Source organism: Sesamum indicum, linkage group LG7 (assembly GCF_000512975.1).
Source record: "Sesamum indicum cultivar Zhongzhi No. 13 linkage group LG7, S_indicum_v1.0, whole genome shotgun sequence".
Classification (NCBI taxonomy): domain Eukaryota; kingdom Viridiplantae; phylum Streptophyta; class Magnoliopsida; order Lamiales; family Pedaliaceae; genus Sesamum; species Sesamum indicum.
Genome location: NC_026151.1, coordinates 5,833,873 through 5,853,133, shown reverse-complemented (window position 1 = coordinate 5,853,133; position 19,261 = coordinate 5,833,873). Strand labels below are relative to the sequence as shown.

General features: G+C 33.9%; 2 protein-coding genes across 2 annotated transcripts; both read left to right on the top strand.

Annotated features, from left to right (window-relative positions):
• On the top strand, nt 3,956–11,670 carry LOC105166379 (DCN1-like protein 4). The gene is made up of 9 exons (XM_011085716.2): nt 3,956–4,118; nt 5,383–5,467; nt 7,455–7,529; nt 7,641–7,677; nt 8,656–8,739; nt 8,830–8,890; nt 9,533–9,639; nt 10,394–10,459; nt 11,220–11,670. The coding sequence occupies exons 1-9, from the start codon at nt 4,037–4,039 to the stop codon at nt 11,325–11,327; spliced, it is 705 nt and encodes a 234-aa protein (XP_011084018.1). The 5' UTR covers nt 3,956–4,036; the 3' UTR covers nt 11,328–11,670.
• Nucleotides 17,188–19,044, top strand: LOC105166378 (chitinase-like protein 3). The gene is made up of 2 exons (XM_011085715.2): nt 17,188–18,630; nt 19,012–19,044. The coding sequence occupies exons 1-2, from the start codon at nt 17,211–17,213 to the stop codon at nt 19,038–19,040; spliced, it is 1,449 nt and encodes a 482-aa protein (XP_011084017.2). The 5' UTR covers nt 17,188–17,210; the 3' UTR covers nt 19,041–19,044.

Below are 19,261 nucleotides of genomic sequence, written 5' to 3'. Positions count from 1 at the left end.
ATGCGAACGATTGTAAGTTTGGTAGAAAGGATAAAGTTGTCACAATTGTCAATGCCAGATGACTAATGATAATCTTTTGCAAGTAGAGCTATTTCGTAACCACCTAAACCAATTTGAGACTTTTTAGCATTAGGTTGGAGTGGAACAAGCGTCCAAGCTTGGTAGTGATAGAAAACTCTAAGTGCTCATTTGGTTGTATTTTCAATGAAATTATTTTCACTTTTCACTATTTGGGTAGTTGGGATTTTGTTTGGTCAAGTCATTTTCATTGAGAATGCATTCATATTTTAATATTGAATTTTTTGAAATTATAGGTCACATGGATTGGCCATACTTGTCTTATCTTGTCATATGTCTTTTCTTGTTTCAAATCTCTCCCAACTATTTTGGTCAATCCTCATAATTAATTTCTGTCACATCAAAGATACATATATCTATATTCTTAATTCCCACACCTATATACCTATATTTGGAAATAACTAATGCAAACATATTCTCAGTTTTCGCACGGAAACCAATAAAATATTTTTATACAAATACAATTGTTAGAAACTAAAAATGAAAATGAAACACAACCAAATGGGCTCTAAGCTTGTCAAGCAGAGGCTGGCGCCAATGAGGAAATTTCTTTGCTTGTGAGGAAATGTTGTTGGAAGTATGGGATATGTATTATGAAGTCGAGGCAAGAGTAGACTCTTTATCTTTAAGACAATATTTTCCTGTTTTGATGCTAACGGAAAATGATAATTTGTCTCCCAAAATACGACTTACAATCTCAAAGTAGCAGCACACAAACTTTGAGAAACGATGAACCAAATAATTTTTTGGAACTCTCTTAATAAAAGACAATATGCTTTTATTGCTAACATATTGAAATGCTTTGAAATGCTTTCTATGTCGAATGAAATGAACTTATAAAAATGAAGTGAATAGGGGAACTTATTTATAAAAGATGGAAAGGTATCATTTAATGGATATGTCCAATCAGAAAAGATGCTTTAAAAAGGTTATAACCTTTAATTTGAATGGATGCATCATTTCAACCAAAGGACATATCATTTCATTGAAATGGACGCATTCTTTCATCTAAAGGGTGTCACCCAATGGACACATCATTTCAACCAAAGGAACACAAATATACATAAGTCATCATTCTTAAATGGTGAGTTAGATTAAGAGATCTACATGGAACAATATGAAGAGTTGTCATTCCTGGCAAAAAAAAAAGGAAGAAGAAGTTGTGCAAACTTGTATAAGCATAAACAAGCTCCTAAACAATGACATACAAAATTTATCGAAACAATATTGTCAAGGCTTCAAGGTCAATGAGTGTAATAAATGTGTCTATGTCAAAGGCACTTCCAACTCCTTTGTTTTAGTCTATCTATATGTAGATGACATGTTGATAAAAGAAAAATTACATTTTTTCGGTTACCAAGAAAGTATTGACAAAATATTTAGATACGAAAGACATAAGGTTTAACTAATGCAGTATCAGAGATGAAGATCTCTAAAAACATCTGATAACCTTGTCTTATCATATTTTTATTATGTTGAGACTGTACTTAGAAGATTCAATATTTATGACAATTCACCTGCTAAGACTCATGCGATCAAAATCTATACTTAGCAAAGAACTAAGGTGAACAGAAATGTCAAATTCAATATTCAAGAACGATTAATAAATTAATGTAAATCGTAAAATACACTCATTAAGATAATGCCTATTCAATCAACAAACTGATGTCAAATTGGATATTTGACACCAAAAACACTTAAGTCCACAAATGGTTTTGTATTCACCATTGGAGGTGGTGTTGTGTCTTGGAATTTCTCAAAATAAACTTGTATAGCTCGTCTCGATATGGAATCAGAGTTTATAATTTTAAATAAAGTTGGAGAACACATTGATTGGCTTCATAATTTTTTGGAGGACAATCTTTGTGCATATGTAATATCAGGACGAGCGCAATTCATGATATACATTAAACTATCAATTATTCTTGAGTATTCTAGTTGACCTTCGGGTTCACCTTTGTTCTTTGCTAAGTGTAGATTTAGATTTACAGGAGTCTTAGCACGTGGACTATCATAAGTCTTGAATTTTCGAAGTATAGTCTCAACATAATGAGATTGTGATAAGATAAGCCCATAAGACGTTTTAGAAATCTTGATCCATAATCTTACGTTAGCTAAACCCATGTCTTTCATATCTAAATATTTTGCTAACATTTTCTTGGTAAACAAAATAATATCATGATTGCTTGCTTATCAATATGTCATCTACATATAGATAAACATGAAACTTTTTATTAACTTTGGAAATGTCGTAAACCTTCCTACAAGTATCTTAAATTGTGGGGATGTTTGGCTAAAGTAGAAGAACCGAAGCCTCAACAAATAAAAATAGGGTCAAAAACCGTTGATTGCATATTCATTGGATATGTAAATAATAGTAGTGCATGTGGTTTCTTAGTGCACAAATCAACAATCCTTGATATATATGAGAATACGATAATTGAATCGTGTAATATTATTTTCTTTAAAAATATCTTTTCTTGCAAGGAAAGGAAAGAAGAAGAAAGTTCTAGAAAAAAACTGATAAAATTGCAAATGGTGATCATCAAAGAGATGGGAAACCCAGATGCAACAAAAGGGCAAAAGTAGCTAAAACTTTTGGCCGTGGTTTTTTTAACTTATTTATTAGAAAATAAACCAAAAACAATCAATGAAGTATTGTCGAGTCCAGTAGCTCCATTCTGGATGGAAAGAGGCTATCAAGAGTGATATTGAATCTATTATGGTGAATGATAAATTAAATAATAAATTTATTTCGATCAGATTAAATCGTAATAAGTGGTTTGGTTACGATGTGCGGCACATAACAAATTTGTGACACGTGGATGATAGTTGGTGGAGCCTAATCATCACCAACCATATCTAATCAACCGAATAGGTGTATCCTCTGGTTGAAATGATGTGTCCATTAGGTGAAACCTTTTGGATGAAACGACGCATCCATTTGAGTGAAATAGTATGTCCTTTGGGTGAAATGATGCGTCCATCAGGATAAAAGGTTATAACATTTCAAAAGAAACTTTTCTTATTGGAATTGGATAAAGTATAAAAGTATTAATAGATATCAAAATTAATTTTTAATTATATTACTAAATAATATATCATAATAAAGATGTGAATCTTTTCGATGAAGATATACAACCATAAACTTATTTGAATTTAAATAAAAAAAAAATAGTTTCTTACGTGGAAAATAGAATATTCAAAGTGGCTATTCAAATTTAAGCATACATGTTGCTTATTTGGATGATTTCGATATTGATATTTCATTACATATAGATAACACAAATCCCAAATAATTGTTCGATCTTTACAATATTAACTTACTCTATTTTGATTTTTCGATTAATTCTAATGCCAATATATATTAATGTTGATCGGGCCTAGTTTAGTGGTAAAATTTAAATTTAAAATTATGAATATTTGTATTGCGAGTTTGTATCTATTTTTAATTGTAATTATTGATGATAAATATATTAATTATTATAATAGTTGATAGATTAATATTGACCACATGAAATAATATATGTAAGTGATAGTTCAAAAAGTATATCAAAATATCAATATTTGAAATAATGGAATATCAAAATTTAGATTAAAAAAAATATTAGTTGAGTTCTGAGGGGAAATAAGATTTGGAGCAAAGGAGTAGAGCAAACTTTCTAATAAAAAAAATAATGAATAAGCAAAAGGTGTACTTTTGTCTAATTATGCTAAAATTTCTCTAGCATTTGAGAACTTGTTCTGGAATTATCATTATCGTAATGAACCATCTTTTGATTCCAGCCGTTACAAAACCCGTGCTCTTGACATTACCACCCCACCTCTCTTAAAAAAAGATATATTATCCATATAAATAACAAAAAAAAAACCTCAGAAAAAACTAACCCCTATTCTCTAAATTGGGAAGAAAAATAAAAAGAAAAATTAAAGAAGTTGTTAAAGAACAAATAGAAAAATGACCCGAGCATCCAAGAGAAAATCAGATCATCAAAGCTCTGCATCTGTCAAAAATGCCCGCATGGATTTTGTTCGTTCTGGTATATTTTCTTCTGCACGTTATTTTCTTTTCTTGATTTATTATTTTTCTCAAAATTATGTGTTTTTTCATATATTGAATGTAATTGTTGGTTCTAGCTTATATTTTTGCGGTGCTCATTCTTGATTGAGTTGTTTTCTATTTCTTCCAAAGGAAAAAGTTTTGGGTCTAATGAGAATTGAATTTATTTTTTAATTGAATATGATATAGGAATATACAATATGTATAAATGATTCTTGGTACAAACCATTGGTTTTAGTAACTCTAAGTTGATGTTGAATTTTGAAATTGAGCAATAAATAAGTCAGCAGCTTGTCATGATTCTAATGGCCTGTTATGGGATTTTGATGCGACTTCAATATAATAGATCCTACTTCAGTATTATGAGGTAATAATCTGGGGTTTATATAGTACTTGACTTTGCCATTGAATACCTAATTTTTGAGATATGGTTCTTTCAAAATAATAATCTTGGCATTAGAGCCATCCACCGGTTCGTGTAGTTTCAATCTTGTGACATGGGTGGTGATGTTAGTACTATAATTTTCCACGAGTGCCAAGTTAAGCTAGTGGAATGCTAGCTCCTGTGGGTGGTGTGCTGAGTTAGTTGCAAATGTAGCCTTGAGGCTTCAATCCAACATCAGTATTATTGGGTATTGATGTATGGTCTTTAACTCTATATTAAACTCTTCCACTTTGATAGTAAGCTTTTGATTGTAGGGTTCTACTAATGTCATATTATAGTTCATATATATATATATATATTTTATTTTAGGTAGGTATGGTTGAATTTCCTTGGGATAAGAGTTTCTTAATCTAAGTTGGTTATATTTGTAGGTTGTTTAATGTATTGGTTGCTCATCTTTCAATACGTATGAATATTTTAAAGAACAAATTATAGAGTGATTTGGAATTTGCCTCTTGCTTCATGATGGCATATTACTCCATGAACTTCTTATACGAAGATTGCACTAATCAATTCTATGTAGTTACTTAAAAATATTTGGATTAATGAGCTGAACTAATGTGAGATCTATAGTATTTGTATTAACTTTTAATTATAGTTTAACTTCTCTAGAACATGTACCTTATGATTTTAGGAACATGTTCCTCACTTAGAGATTTGGTATACTCTAAGTAGTGTTACTATGAACATTTATTAGTATCTCAGAGAGATGGATTGTGTTTATCTTGGGGACGGTTATCCCACAATGTTTACATCTACAATCCATTATTAGTTTGATGACTTGCATATTTTTTTTCAGCATCGAGTAAAGCTACAACAAAGGTGCAGGAACGTATTGATGAACTTTACACCAAATATGCTAATAAATTGTCAAGCATGATTGAGTGAGTTTTCAATTGTTTTCGGCATGCTTTTATTTCTTAGGATGTTTGTCTTTTGTTTTGCATACTTGTGGCAATTCTATGCGTGCGCGCGCGCGCACACACACACACACACACACACATATATGTATATGTAAAACATCCTCCTCATAGAGCTGCTTACTATTTGTATACGTGGAGGCCTACATATACACTATTGCTCAACATGATTATAAACGGATGCTTTATAAGTTGTTCAAAGTTCTGGTAGTTAAAATTCTTTTGTGTTATTTATGGAATCTGCTTAAAACTTAAGTGGCCATTAGTGTCCATTTGTATCTCGTATGATCATTATATGCCCATATTTATGAACTAAGCACCACCTCCTATGTGCTACTTTTGACATCTTACTGGTTTTAATTGACCTACTTTTCTTATAAACATGTGTTGGTTTTTATCTATTTTGGAAATTCTCCTATTGCTCTCACATGCCTATGGGTTACAAGTCCCTGTATTGATGTTTTTATTAGAAGTTTAGGTTATACATCGATTGGGCTCACAACTTTTATCAGGAAACCTAGTTTCTAGAAAATTGCAAGAGCTTTATACATCTGAGTTACACCAATGGGATCAGTGGAACAAAGAAAAGAAAAACTACTCTTTTGTTCGACATTGCCTGAGAACATGCATCATGGAAACCATGACTATATTATTAAAATACAATCTTCAATGACAAAGGCTACCAAGAATATACAACTAAACTTTGACTAACATAAAATATATCTACATTGTTTGTTTCTTTTGGTAATCCTTTTATTCATTATTTCTTTCTTTTTATGTCGTTTCTATCTTTATCTTAGTTAGACGAGTTATCTAGTCACGTGATGATAAAATATGAAGAAAATCACAGATTTTACTGAAAGGAGAAAAAAGAGGGAATGAGTTCTAGATGGTTTATATCAATGATGCATATATACTCCTAAAAATCTAGATACTAGATCAAGTACTTTTTCATATGAAAAGATTCCGGATGCAGGTTTGAGCATTTGAAACTGAAAAAGGAAAAGAAGAAAATGGCTAAGGTATAGGATATGGCCAACATGAGTATCTATTACATTTTATATATTATTTTAGTTTATGATACTTTGCAAAAATCAGGGGTCAAAATTAAAATAAAACATAAAGATAGTAAATTACTCTCGATATTTTTGCATGATTTCTTTTAGTTCTCTATCATTCCCTTATACTTTTAAGCTTCATTTTCTAAAAAAATATATGTCAAACCAATTAAAATAAAATGATATTAAGGTTAAAATTAATTAAACAATCTAAACATGCTAGCTTATATTGGGTTTACATTTATTGGCTTACTAATGTTTGACATTTTTCATATATAATATATTGATATTTAATAATGTAAGTTTTTTTTTTTTTTTTTTGGTTATATCTGAAAAGATAGAGTTTTTCATTTTAAAAGTGAAAGGCGAGTTAAATATGACTGATTAAGAAACTTATATTTGCGAATGGGTAGTGGTTTAATATTATATTCTTTATTGTTGTCGTTGTTGTTGCTCGTATATGCATATTTAACATGTTCTACCCGTATTATATCTACATACTTTGAAAATTGTCATATCTTGTGTTTGTATTTTCATGTGCGTGTTTTTTTTCCCCATAATCCATGCATCATAGGGATGTTGCAACCCTCTTAATAGACAAAATGGTAAGCTTTTGGGAATAATGGATATTCTGTTATTGGATATGTAGATTTTTTTTTTTTTATATGGTACAATGATCAAATGAGGGAAATCTTGGTAGAAAATTATTAAGGGGTTGTGTTGCTTATAATAAGAAATACACATAGTTGTAATACTGGCTTATATGGTATTTTTTCGTGCAACTCTCTTTACATAGCATATTAAATGTTATACAGTAGTAGACATGACCTCTTTGACTGAATTTAGGTTGCTCAAAAGATCGAATGTCTAATGTTGTTAATTTTGCTGCACAGCCCAGAAGGGATTGAGGCACTATGCTCTGATTTAGAGGTGGATTATACGGATGTCAGGATTTTGATGCTTGCGTGGTAAGTTATTTCTGCATTTCAAAAAGACCTCAATAGTTCTAATATTTATTGGAGGATATACCATACATTTCGCTATCAAATTGAACCTAAAGAAATTTCATTTGTTTTAAGGAAAATGAACGCTCAAAAGCAGGGATATTTTACTCAGGTGAGAACTATTATGAGTAACATTTATAAGCTCTTTTGCTTTTATTAACATTAAGAATTTCATCTTGCTCAAGGTGTTACCCTTTCTCCTTACCGTCCTTTAGTTATTATTAATATATGATATCCCTTTTGGGTTATGCATTTTTTTTATAGTATTAAATCGATTCAACCAATACTTGTGTTGCACGTACTAAATATCTCACACTTTATGTAGGGGTGATGTTTCAACTTGAGAGATGTCGGATAAAATTCATTTATTATACATTTAATCATCCAGAAATATGTAATGAATATGTTGTGTCATGACTATAGTTTTTATTTTTTTTTATCTCGAGTCATGAGCATAGATTTTGTTGCTTCATGGTGCTTCAATTTTTTATCTGAAGTTATTAGTCAATGATGCACATTTGATGAATAATTTGGTTTATGTCAGTATAATCGTACCAAAAAATTATATTTTACACCCCACAAGTTAGCCTCTTTGCAATTTTGGTTTCATTGTTATTCATTTTCACAACATTGCATCCTATAACTCAAAAAAAAATGCAATTTCAGTCCCAAGCATTATTTTTGTTAAATTTCTGATGGAAACACCATGTTCAGAGTATGAGCTTTGTTAACTATTTAAAGGTGTGGCACACAAGCTCCATTAAGTGTTGAGGGGCGTTCACTGATTTTTCTGTTAGAAACATAACACAAATAATGTTTAGTGCTAAAATAGCAAAAGAAAATTGAGTTATAGGATGCAATGTGAAGCAATCAATAATAATGACATCAAAATTACAAAGGGGCTAACTTATTGGATATAAAATACATTTTTCCTATCATTCCGCTATAGGCTACTACTTTTGCAAGTATGGTTCCATCTCTAATCTGATGCCATGAAGATTTGGTATTTGAGCTATTTGCTCATGCATGCATTGGTGTTCTTGGGCCAGATTGTATTTTTTAAATTTTCATGTCCCTTTTTAATCGTCAGGATGAGTGGCGAAGAGGCTTGAAAGCCCTTCGAGTTGATACTGTTAATAAATTGAAGAAAACATTGCCAGAATTGGAGGAAGAGGTAGCTTCTTCCTGTAAATATATCATTGTTGATGTTTTAGCTTGTGTGAGAACATGAGCCGGCTAACTGTTTAGAATTTGTTGATGGAAGGTCCTGAAATCAGAGAACTTTGAGGACTTTTATAAATTTGCTTTCCGTTACTGCTTAACAGGTAAGACTTTAAACGATCTGCACCTAGAATTTTTAGAATAGATGTACGGCTTCCCTTTTGTTAGGAAAAAGTACCATTTTTGGTCCACTCACTATAAGGTGGTGGCATTTTCAGTCATGTTTGATTTGAAAATTGCAATTGGGAACTGTAATTGAAAAAATGGCACAACTAGCCCAAAATTTTGCCATAAAAAATTAATTTGGCAAGAATTTATTGCGTGTCTTGCATGTGATCTAGTCATTTGGAGAGTTTCGATTTTTCAACCACTTTTGTTGGCGTGTCATGAAATCCATAAGGGAAAAATGCAATTTTAGTCCTATAAGTATAGTGGGTTAGTACGTCTAGTCCCACATCACTAAGGCAAAAATATCACATCAGAAAACTAGCTAGAAAATTAAAGATCTCCAAATGAAAGGGGTCGCATGTCAGCATGTGCCAATTTTCAATCAAATCTGGACTAAATGTTTAATTTGTTTTTTTAATTCCTCATTAACAATCCAAAATCGAATAGGACCAAAAGTGCCACCTCTACAGTAACAGGACCAAAATTGCATTTTTTCCCGTTTGTTATTAATATTCTTGTGTCATGAGCTTCATTTGTTTTCTTTCTAAAACTGGTTTGTTCATGTTCAACTTCTTTAGAAGAGAAGCAAAAGTGCCTAGACATTGAGAGCGCCTGCATATTAATAGAGCTGGTTTTGGGGTTCCAATATCAGCCCCAGGTCGATTCATTCATTGCATTTCTTAAGGTGACTGACAACTACTATAATCAATCATCTTCTAGAACATTGTTTATTAGATTTGGAGTTTTATGCTTTTAATGGCCAATCCAGTTGATATGAATGTTCTCATACAAATTTGAACAAAATTGTGATGATTATTTGATGGGTTTATATTTTTTTAATTGGATAACTACACTATCATCACCTGGGGTTTGGTCTAATTATTATATAAATCGTCTATAATTTGAGAAATTACATCAGTATCCCTTGTATTTGTTTTTGTCTAACAAATAGTTCCATCAGTTAGCTAAAATTCACATAATATATTGATATCAATAAAAAATTGAATGAAATTCATATTTACCTCAATTAAATTTTACAGACTTATTGTAAGTCAAACAAATCTTTTTTTACTCAACTATCATTGTACATCTTCATATGCTAATGCATGTGAGGAGGTACATTTTCACTCTGATGGAGGTAGTTTGCTCAGAAGATACTTGTTTGACCTATGATAAGTTTGTAAGATAATGGAGGATAAAAGTGCCTTTTCATTCAACTTTTTTGTTGATTTCAAAAAAATTTGTGAATTTTACTAATAGTTAGTCTATTTGCTGGATGAAACAAACGTTAGGGCTACTAGGTGTAATTTTCAAAATCATAGGGGATTTACGTATGATTAAACTAAACCTCAAGAGAGGACAGTGTAACTATCCATTTTCTCTAATTGGCTCCTCTGTGGCTTAACATAAATTTATTTTCAATTTTTGGTTGGCATTAGACCCAGAGTGACTACAAGGTATTGAACATGGATCAGTGGACAAACTTCCTACGATTTTGCCAAGAGGTACCATTTGGTTATTGGTATTAATTTTCAATTCAGTTACTTTGTTGCACGAAGTATACTTAGTCTCTTGAGATGATTAATCACCATGTCTATTTTTCTTGGTAGCTTTTGAATTAGGGATAGTTACAACACGCCCCCTAAAGTTGGTCTGATTAAATATAAATTTCCTATAATTTAAGAAATTACATATAATACCCCTGTCATTTTTATTATTCGACAAACAAACCTAACTGTTAATAATGGAGTTTGCTAACATCAACATACAAATTAAATAAAAATTCAATTTTACTCCTGAGTTGACTAAGTTGTTAAAGTCAGATAGAGAAAAATATTTAAGATCCTACAAATGCTACGGCAACAAAGTTGTACCTGTAGCATGGGAAGGCACTATTCATAAATTTTTCTACATTATACGATTCAACATAAATCATAAATATGAAAATAACCTAATGATCACTGTGGGTCTATACATATTAGGATGTAGGACATATCGGGCTAGGTCATAAATATCCTAAATGAATAAAACAGATTTAGTGATTGAGATTGAGTTGGGGTTAAGCTCTAAGTAAGACTTTTCATGAGATTGCTCTTACATCACAACCTCATCCATGTATACTAAGTTATGGGAAGGATTCATTTTATGAAATAGACTTACTGCATATATGAAGGAGATCTAAAAGTTGTTTATTTTCTTGTTTTCTTTGGCTCATTTTAGACATGTTTCAGTTTTTCAGTAATTTTATGTATATTACTTTGGCAGATAAGCTTTCCAGACCTTCAGAATTATGATACCTGTGAAGCTTGGCCTTTGCTTCTCGATAATTTCGTTGATTGGATGAAACAGAAAGCAAATGTGATCCCTGATTGAGCCTGGAAATGCTTGATCAATTTTGTATAAGGTAATCCCGAAGCTTGAGCTTCCCTTTCCTGTATGCACCCAAAACTTGATGTTTAGAGAAAAAGGGTGGAGGAGTGTTCACTTGTTGATTCACTGTAAATCAGTTTCTTGCAACAACATATATCGGTTGCAGGTGATCCAGAATCCTAAATGCTCAACCAGCATACTTGAATAGAGTGTACTTTGCAGGCCATCTGTATGATTTTTTATTACTTCAAACATGTTCACTTTTTTCATCTTTGGCTTCTTAGTTTTTGTATTTTATTCATCAACTGGTGGCAGCAGATAAACATCGCTTATCATTTTTTTTTATATAAATGGGAAATGTATAATGTGGGTTCCAATCTAGCCTTTGTCTTACATTCTTTGTTTTGCTGAAATTATGGATCATAAGACTGCGCATACAGTTTACTTAGCATTCTACTGCCTTGCCAACTAAGAGCCAACTGTATAATTTGACACAAACCCTTAACTTAAATGTCTTGTTGCTAAGTAAAGCATGTTACAGAAGTGAAATCTTGTGCTTAATGCCATCGACCGACAATTACCCCCCTTCAAAAGTCTTGCCCCTAAGCCTCCAACGCTAGGAATTTGGTGGAAGATGAGCCTACTGAATAAGTAGTTGTGAAGCTGCTAAATTATTTTTTATCACCATGCCCCTCCTAATAGCTATATGTTGAAGTAGAATCTGTCTTGAGTCATCAAGCTCCAGGTAACCTACGACAGCATCTGCTCGAGAACCAATTGATTTCTTCGAAATTGATACATGCCAAAAGGCATCACTCTAAACTCATAGTGTTGGCTCAAAATAACAAATATCGTGTTAGACATGTCTTCCTTTTATAATTGATCTGGACTATACAGCACCCAAATTAATCTTAGAAAAGATTGTGGCACCTATGAATTCATCTAATAGATCATCAATTAGGGGTATAGGATATCTTTTCTTGATGGTGATGGCATTTAAAATTTTGCAATCCACATAGAACTGATCCTTCTTCTTAACTAGAATTATTGAGGAAGCAAATTGGACTATTGTTATTCTGAATGATGTCATTCTGCAAATATAGGTGCATATTCTTGCATGAGTTTCTCCATATCCTCACCTTCATCGAGGTTGATTATTAAGTCGATTTATCTCATCACACATAGAGAACAAATAAACTAAGCTCTTTTTTTTATAATCTTCACCAGCTTCTTCCTCTAATCATATTAAGAGTATTCAACGTGCTCCACGTAGTGCTAATACTTTGCCTTCCAAAGTCAAAAGTCATGGGGCCAAACTTTTTCAATATGTCTACACGTAAAACCATCTCACAACCTCCAAGTTTCAACATTCTCATGTCTATAAAGAATTCAGCATGCCCCATTGCCACTTGAACCTTGGACATTCCTAATTGCGCTTAATATCTTGGTCGTCTGCAGTAGTTACCAAAAACAGATGCGTGCATTCTAACTCATGGCATGTTTTCAGCCACTAGAGGTCCAGGAAGCTATGCTTCTAATGTCAACCAAGATAGATATAATATTGTGCTTAACATTCTCCAATAGTTTGGCTAAATTGCATTTACTTCCCCGTATATTAGGGGGGATAGCATTTCAGGGACTGTAGTTAAGGGTGTAGCAAATAGAATTCCAGACTTAAATTTTTTTTTTGCTACTGAAGGACTCCGGCAACCGGATTTTGCAAATTTGTCGGAAACTACTTACCTGGACAAAAATTAGGGTTCCAATTTGGGGGTTTTGCTGATGTGGTTGGGGGGTAAAAAAGTATTGCCAACTAAGCTAAAAAAACACAAAAGAATAAAAAAAAAATAAAAAATAAAACCCAAAATAAAAGAAGAACACTCTTCTCTCTCAAATCGACCAAGCATTCTCTGAGAAAAAATCCCTAACCCCCAACATTCCCCAGCTGTGATATCCAGTTTCCAACTCTTCCCAGTACACTATATTATTAGCAACATCATTATCAACGTCATCATCCATCATCATCACGTTCTTGTTGAGGATTGAGAAATTGAGAGTGGACAGTGGGTTCTTGCCCGTGGAGCTGTTGCAGTTGACCTCATCGGCGGCGGCTAAAGCGGCATTATTGGTGGTGGATGTGGTGGTGGAAGCCACGGAATCCGCTGTGCCCATGTTGCGGCGGTCGGGTATATGAAAAAGGAGGTTAGAGGAGTTGCATTTCAGGACTGGGGGTGAGAGAATGAAAATTTTCATGATTTTTTGGAAAAAAAAAAGAAGAACCAAGAAATGTAGAGAGAGAAAGGGAGGGGAGAGAGAGAGATGAAGATGATAATGGTGATGATGAAGATGATGAATAGAATACAGGGGAAGAGTCTTCTTCTTTTAATTTGGGTTTTATTTTTTGTTTTCTTTATTTTGTTGTGTCTTTTTAGCTTAGTTGGCAAATTTTTTTTATCCCCCTACCACATCAGCAAAAATCCCAAATTGAAACCCTAATTTGTGTCCAGGTAAGCAGTTTCCGGCGAATTTGCAAAATTCGATTGTCAGAGTCCTTCAATAGCAAAAAAAAATTTAATTTTGGGATTCTATTTGCTACACCCTTAACTACAGTCCCTGAAATGCTACCCCCCCTAATATACGGGACAGTAAATGCAATTTAGCCCCAACAGTTTGATTATATTGAGAATATTGTGACCTGCCAATGTATGTAAGGATATCTGCAGCTCTTCTCTTTCTAACTCATCACTTTCAGCCTTTAGCTCATATTCTCCTCCAATGTCTTTGGCCACTAAAACAAAAGGTTTTTTACACTTGTGGCCGAAATGATAAGTCTCATCACAATTGTACCAAGTCTTCCCCTCCTCTTGGCCCTTATCTCCTCTGTAGTGAGCCTCTCAATAGGTGGCACTTTTTCTAAAGCTGGAATTTGCATCTTGCTACTTACGTTGCTCGAAGGTGGCTTAGAGATCCTCTCAGCTACATTACTCGTAGGATTACTGGTTTAAGTGCATATCTTTCAGTTTTAGATACTGCTTCAATTGATGCTTCTTGCGATTGAGCATAATACATAGCCAATCCTAGTGTAGTCGAACTGAAAATCTACAACATAGGCTTAGTTTCCTCATTCAATACACACATGAAGCTATAAACATAGGCAAAGTAAAATTTATTATTTTTATGGAAAAATAATTGTGTTGGAATGGGCGACCAAAATCCAATTGGATTGGTTGTTTGCCATTTGCCAATCTTTATCGAATAATATTGAATTAATGAATACGGTAAGAATTTATCAAGTTGGCAATGTATTTTTGTGCTTACCATTGATGTTGAACGAGGTTTCAATATCACGACGAAAAGCGCCCACAGACCGAAAGGTTAAACCCATAGAGTTAGGCTGCACATAGGTTTAACAACTATGAAACCAACTCCTGAGGGCCGGTATGAAATGTTCTAAGTCGAGGACCTCAAAACACGGCATCAAGGGCCCAATAGAGGCTTGCACTAAGTACTACATCCGTGTTTCGTCAGCAGGAGACGTAGGTCATCTGTGTAGTTTTAGTGGTTAGTTGGCAAGGTAATCGACTAACTGAATTGACTTGCGGGCATCGTCATATGAAAACCTCTTAAAGCTTGGTCGGTACGATTGGGATTCTCAGTTCTGTTAGTATGAGATTAGTCCTAGGACTTGAGAAATTATGGCAGTCATGTGCATATGAAAACTGTGTCTTGGAAATGGTGAGCGGTGACTGTGTCATAAGGTATTATCATCATAAGCCTTATCCAGTTCAGTCGGAGTATGTAGTGGGAATGGTGGATTCCAAGAACGGATTTATCCCTTGTCAGTATGTGACAGTGAGTTCTTCTATGCACTTTAAGATGGTTTACACATCTCCAAATTTGTCTCTCTCTTTCTCTAGTTCTCTCCATCTTTTTAGTTCATTTGATCTTCGAGATCCAAAAGAAAACGAAAGGAGATCAATTACATTAATTGACAGCGATTATTTTGACCTCCACTTTTCTGTGGTCGTTCTTACTAGTACGAGGAGACCACGTCCTATTAGTGGAAGGGTTGACGACGTTAGAGAATCTCATCGTCGAGATCTCATCCGTGAATGGATCGGGAGACGGGGAATCAACGCTTGTACCCATACAAGAAACACTATAAAGGTAAATTTTGGTTTTTACTTTTTGCATCTCGTGTTTTTTGCGATTCTTGGCCTTTTTTTTTTTATTTGTACGCCAAACGCGTGGAAAAGATCATTTTTTTTTTTTATTTGTACACCCCTTGATTGGGATTTTTATGCTTCAAATCATTTATTTTTTATTTTTCGTGATTCTCAGGCCGGTCCACTCCCTTCAAATTATTATTGACAAATAACAAATGCAAATATAATATAAATAATATCTTTTTAACATATGAGGATCAAATGATCTTTAATCAATTAAGTTCGTTGTAAATTGATTTTTCCCCAAACACTATCTAATTTAACTTTTGTCTGTATTTTACTCTTCTTTCAAACACTGCTCATTTTTTATTCTTCTACAACTCTCAACTTTTTCTACAAAAATCACTAAGTTTTCGCAAACACTCCCTTCAAGCTACTTTGATTTTTTGTAAATAAATCCAACTTTCTTTTAGACTGCTTTATCCTCATTATAATAATATTAATTTGATTTTACCCTTTTTAATTCATTTTTAAAATTGATCATATAAAGTTGATGTTAGAATTTTTGAATAATTTATTACTAACAAAATTTGCAATTTCACATATTTAATATTTTGAAATTTTATATTTCATTTTCTACATTATCTGATATTATTCCTATATCATAAAAAAATATAAATTAAATTGCCCTAATCAATTAAAATATGTATATTGACAATAATGCAAGTTTATATATTGTGCATGAATAAACAATTATATTACATAGTCAGGACATTATTGATTTAAATATTTAATGATGTTTCACAAGAAGCAAACAAATAGACGAATCTATTAGCGAACTACGCCTGTCAAAAGTAAAAAACCGAGGTTACATCAAGGATCCAGGGAGAATTGGGCACGCAATTTCGGTTAGACGTCCAGAAATTTGATATTTTTAATAATATAAATGATAAATATTTGTAAAAAAATTAAATATGGAATGTACTAATTGAACTAAAATTATTATTTTTTAGAAAAATAATTATTATTATCAGAAGACAAGTGCAAATATTAAACAAAAATAGTATTTTTTTTCCAAATATATAGGAATAAAACAGTCTTTAACAATTAGGTTTATTTTAAAAATATTTTTTCTACAAACACTATCCAATTTTATCGTTTATCTACTTTTCACCTTTTTACCAACATTACCTACTTGTAATTGTTCCTCAACTTTCAACTTTTTTTTATGAAAATTACTTATTTAGAAGTAAAAGTTTTGGTTAATAGTACTCATTTTAATTGTGCTGATAAGATTTAGTGTTGCACAAATCAAAATGAACTGTTCTGACTCTTTGACTCTTATCTCATACAAATTTCCAAAGACACTCACTGGTCATTCAAATTACTGACCAATATGTGAAGCAACTGTGGAACTTTCAAACAAAGTAAAACAAGACATTTTGGCAGTTGTTCCAAAACCAATACAGAAAATAGGACACCGCTACAGATGAAGATATTCACACACAAGAAGCCGGAAACAAGAAAACGAAACTCTTTTCCATGCTGCAGCTCAGTGAGGTAAGAAATCTTAATAAAAACAAACACAACCCTCCAAACATGATAACAGACATCGAGCATAGAAAGGTCGATGCGTATTATGCTCCTCGTGCCGTCAACGTTGTACGATATCTGTCTAGACATATATAAACGAGGCCTACGTTGTCCCTTTGTCTGATCAATGCAAGAAGGAAGCAAAACCATGGCTAATCATGTAATCTTTTCACTCCTTTTGGCCTTTGTTATCCCTTTCTCTGCAGCTACTTCTGAATATCCTGGTGTTGCAGTGTCAATTTCACTACCACCAACACAATTTTCAGGGGCATTACCACCGCAGATAGCCTTCCCGCCAGCTCTGCGCTCCCTTCCACCACTGCCATATCATACTGTGCCACCGCCAATCTCAACGCCTCCATCACAGTTGGCAGCACCACCACAGATCTCGATTGCCTTTCCGCCTTCTCTTCCTGTGCCGGTGCCAATCTCAATGCCTCCATCACAATTGGGAGCACCACCCCAGATGCCGATTGCCTTTCCACCATCTCTGCCGCCTCTACCACCATCTGGTGCATCTCCTCGTGGCATAAAAGGGGCATACTGGCCTTCATGGCAGGCAGAAAGTCTCCCACCATCGACCATTCCAACTTCATATTTCACACACCTGTTTTATGCCTTTCTCCTGGTTGATGCCACCAGTTTTCAGCTTTTGATCACAGAAGCTGATCAGCAATGGATGGCGAACTTCCCCTCCCCCATCCACTCAGCCAGCCCTCCTGCTAAGGCCATTCTGTCCATCGGTGGAGCAGGGGAAGGCCCTGGAGTTTTCTCCAACATGGTGAGCAATTCAGATAACCGGGCTGCTTTCATCCAGTCATCCATCGACACCGCACGAAAATACGGTTTCGACGGCCTCGATATAGATTGGGAGTTCCCCAGCAATCCACAAGACATGTTGAACCTTGCACTGTTTTACAAAGAATGGCGTTCTGCCGTCAACCATGAGTCCCTCGCTTCAGGCAAGCCCCGGCTGCTCTTGTCGTCCGCTGTTTATTTCGCTGCTGACTTCTTCATGCCGGGGGACGTCCCACGGACTTATCCAGGCGATGCTATTAGGAATTATGTGGACTTTGTGAGTCCAATGTGCTATGACTATCATGGTGGTTGGGACCCTTCTGCCACCGCGGCTCATGCACTGCTCTATGATAAGACCAGTAACGTGAGCACTAGCCACGGTATTTCGACTTGGAACGGAGACGGCGTTCCGTCCAAGAAAATAGTGATGGGAATGCCAGTTTACGGGAGGACTTGGCAGTTGAAGGATCCTAACCAGCATGGCATCGGCGCTCCTGCTAACGGAACTGGCCCTGGTGGAGGGATCATGATTTATTCAGCTATACTTGGATTCAATACAGAAAACAACGCAACTGTGGTTTTCGACAGCGCAACGGTGTCAACATACTCGTATGCAGGAATGAATTGGATTGGATATGACGACATTACGTCGATTGGGTACAAGATCAAATTTGCTAAGGCTCGGGGACTTGGGGGCTATTTCTTTTGGGCGCTTGGTTTTGACAGCAACTGGGATCTTGCAAGAGCAGGTATTGGATTATTATTCCATTTAATGCAATTTATCTTCATGTAATATTATTTCATATGAAAAAATATTAGAAATTTATCCCTCTATATTTTTTAAAAAATGAATCAATTTACTCTTATATAGGGAAGTAAATTGCTTAATTTTAAAAAATATAAGGAGTAAATTAATGTATTTTAAAAAACACAAAAAAGAAATTGCTAATTTTTTTAATGGGGAGATAATTTGTACATTTATAATATTATAAAATGCTAAATTGTATTTTTTTTCCGATTATTATCAATCAGATAACTCATCAGTAAACTACAATATGATCAAATTATCCATAATGTGCGTGGAAACTCACCATTGGACTAACCTTAAAATTTTTGCTGTATATTTGCAGCTTCTGAAGCATGGGACAGTGTGAATTGATGATCCTTAGCAGAAAAAACGGTCCACTACGATTCGACAATTCCCGTTGTATGAATGATCTGATAGTCCCTCTGTAGTATGTTCTTTGTTAAGAACTAGTCTCGATTCTTTGTTCTTGTACATATTGTGATTCAGAGAGAACTGGTTGTAATCTTGCATGCTGTGTTTCTTTGTATTCTATTTCCGCTTCTATTTAACTATTTCCGCTTTCGGCTAGCTCC

What these genes read in the sequence shown, in the direction of transcription:
- LOC105166378 (XM_011085715.2), top strand. Translation starts at nt 17,211, where the DNA reads ATGCAAGAAGGAAGCAAAACCATGGCTAATCATGTAATCTTTTCACTC. An exon ending in CTGGGATCTTGCAAGAGCAG is followed by an intron (nt 18,631 to 19,011) that starts GTATTGGATTAT and finishes GTATATTTGCAG; the next exon opens with CTTCTGAAGCATGGGACAGT.
- LOC105166379 (XM_011085716.2), top strand. Translation starts at nt 4,037, where the DNA reads ATGACCCGAGCATCCAAGAGAAAATCAGATCATCAAAGCTCTGCATCT. An exon ending in CATGGATTTTGTTCGTTCTG is followed by an intron (nt 4,119 to 5,382) that starts GTATATTTTCTT and finishes ATTTTTTTTCAG; the next exon opens with CATCGAGTAAAGCTACAACA. An exon ending in AAATTGTCAAGCATGATTGA is followed by an intron (nt 5,468 to 7,454) that starts GTGAGTTTTCAA and finishes TTTGCTGCACAG; the next exon opens with CCCAGAAGGGATTGAGGCAC.